The sequence below is a fragment of the Acyrthosiphon pisum genome, unplaced genomic scaffold (assembly GCF_005508785.2).
Source record: "Acyrthosiphon pisum isolate AL4f unplaced genomic scaffold, pea_aphid_22Mar2018_4r6ur Scaffold_21066;HRSCAF=22934, whole genome shotgun sequence".
Taxonomy (NCBI): Eukaryota; Metazoa; Arthropoda; class Insecta; order Hemiptera; family Aphididae; genus Acyrthosiphon; species Acyrthosiphon pisum.
The window spans coordinates 14,346-16,838 of NW_021770492.1; the positions used below are offsets into that span (position 1 = coordinate 14,346).

Genomic DNA, 2,493 nt, shown 5'->3' on the forward strand with positions numbered 1-2,493 from the left:
CATCATTGCATGATAAAATGTGTGTGTTTTTTAAGCGCAGATTTTTAGCGTATGACAACAAAACAAATATCTATAATAAAGTTAGACAGCCAGTTTTTTTCCAGACAATACATTAAATTCTGAGAAATATAGGTCGGACATGATGTTAGAATTGTTATCATTAGATAACAAGTAACTATATTTTCCAACTAGATAATCTTTATTTTTTGGCATCTTAATTGGCTTATAGTAATTCAAGTCTTTAGGGAGCATATTTTGGTGTAAATCCATAGCTAGTGCTGGTAGTCGAAACGGAGATTTATGACTGCCGGGTGTCGAAACTGATTTTGTTAAACAATCGTCCAATGGCTTACTCAAATCATGTACAACCATGTCGTTGTTGATAGGCTCATCAACAGTGAACCCAGTCTCATTGTCACATTCTATAACCACAATGTTATTTTTATCTGCTGTAGTGGTCGAAGACTTAGGGATTTTTAACGACAGTGCTTTGAAAGGACGGTACTTGATGGGTTGGAGGTGTTTGTGTTGTTTTTCTTTTTTTCCCCAACTCTCTGTTTCGTCTAAATGGTTAAGGCCAGACAATTCTGAAATTTTTCTTTTTCCATTTTCTTTAGTAGTACTCTGTTTAGACTTAGTGTCAAAATCAAGCGCACGAGTGCACTTTCCTTTTCTAATATTGTACTTCATTTGTTTGTGTACATTCATCACGCGCTGTCTCATAAGTTTTAAAAACCGGCCGCATTTAAACCTACGGTCGCCTTCTAGTATGTCTTGTTTGACTGTTTTAAACCAAGATTCAACGGTAGCATTACTCTGGCGGATTTCAATGCCATTGCTGAGTTTATTATTCATAATAGGTGTCCACAGTGCTAAGAAAGGTACACACTTAACTATAAACTCGTGTAAATATGATTCATCATAATATTCATTAATGCTTATATTTTCAATATTTTCAGCACAATTTGAGACTTCAGATTTAACCTGTTCTTTGATTGACTGAAATCTACAGAACATCATGGAATTACTCGTGTTGGATTCGCATAGAAATTTATTTATTTCCTCCGAGTGATCCTCACCTTCGTTGTTCGATTCATTTGGCAATTGGTATTTATCATAACACTTGGCTCTCATTGTACTAATGGCATCTTTCGTGTGTCCTGTACCATAAGGTGACAACAGTATCACTGAAAATATTTTGAACCATTGTTCAACATCTGTCAAACTGGTTGTGTTAAAAAGTATACATATCCAATCAATAACATCATTTCTTTTCGTTTTTTCTACAGTCGTGCGATGGTTTTTCTCAGATTGAAAATATGTGTAGACATGGTTTACTATAATTTTTGTGTAATGATTTGCACATATATTTATGATGGTGACATTAGATTCGTCGTGGTTTTCAACCAATACTCTGTAACACCAGTTAAGGTAGTCGAATATGGAAGTAAAACCATTCCATCCTATACACAAGGCATTCATTTGGGCATAACTGAAATCTGTCACGATATTTGTGAATACTGGCCAAGTGAGTTTTTGTTTCAAAACGAATGCTTTAAAAGCGTTTAGCCATTGTGAAATCGCAACAATGTCGTGGGCTGAACTAATCATTTCAACAACAGGACACGTGACACTTGAGTCTCTAGGTAATGGGACATTAACAACTAGAACATAGTACAGAACCCTTTTGCTGGTCTTGTCAATTTTCCTGACCACTGTACCAGTTGCATCCAAATACCCAGTTACTGGTTTTTGTTTTTTAATCAGATTTTTTAGTATGTCCAACTGCTCGTTACTATAACAGTGAACGGACGGTATGCCGACATGCTTTACAAAGTTGTTTTCTTTGTCATTACACATCAGTAAAAGGTCATGAAAATCATCTTTATCATAATCATCGGCACTTAAGGCCTCTGATCTGATTTTTCTGACGACGTCATCTGATTTAATGCCTTGCAAATTACCACAATTCAACTGAGTGGGTGATGCCATGTCAACAGCGTCTGACCTGAAGGAAAACGCTTTTGCCTTTTTTAGCGCTTCTTTGTGTAAGTCTCGCTGAATCCCTTTTACGTGGTTCGTGAGACCATTGTCTTCTGGATTGTGATGGTAATTTAAACCAGAACTATATACTTCCGCCAGAAACTCTTGGTTTTGAGGCTGGACTTTAATTCTAAAAAGTTTACACCCCTCGTGGCTACAATACATGTACACATTGCAATGATTTTCAAAATATCTAACCCTTTTTGCATTAACAACGCATGTATTGTTCACAGTTCTAATAAGCTTTCTGAACATAATAGGATATTTAGTCTTTTCCAAACGTTTTTTACCGCTAATATGTGTATATAACATATGAGACCACACTACACGTGAAAATGTGAAAGTTCCTTCAACAAACTCACATTCATAGCTATCGTATTGTTTTGGATAACAATTTATTGTTTTCAAAGGCAGCACAACACCAGACTTGACCGGGGTTTTCTTAAAATA

The 2,493-nt window shown here is 35.8% G+C and overlaps 1 protein-coding gene across 1 annotated transcript; it reads left to right on the top strand.

Moving 5' to 3' along the window:
- The first annotated feature begins 82 nt into the window (after window positions 1-82).
- Window positions 83-2,288, top strand: LOC115034785. Its single transcript, XM_029492233.1, has 2 exons — window positions 83-881; window positions 960-2,288. Exons 1-2 carry the CDS (start codon window positions 371-373, stop codon window positions 1,001-1,003), a joined length of 555 nt encoding a protein of 184 aa, XP_029348093.1. The 5' UTR covers window positions 83-370; the 3' UTR covers window positions 1,004-2,288.
- The last annotated feature ends 205 nt before the right edge of the window (window positions 2,289-2,493 follow it).

Coding starts and splice junctions, on each gene's coding strand:
- LOC115034785 (XM_029492233.1), top strand. CDS start 371: ATGTCGTTGTTGATAGGCTCATCAACAGTGAACCCAGTCTCATTGTCA. Junction 882..959: donor TGTCCACAGTGCTAAGAAAG/GTACACACTTAA, acceptor CAATATTTTCAG/CACAATTTGAGACTTCAGAT.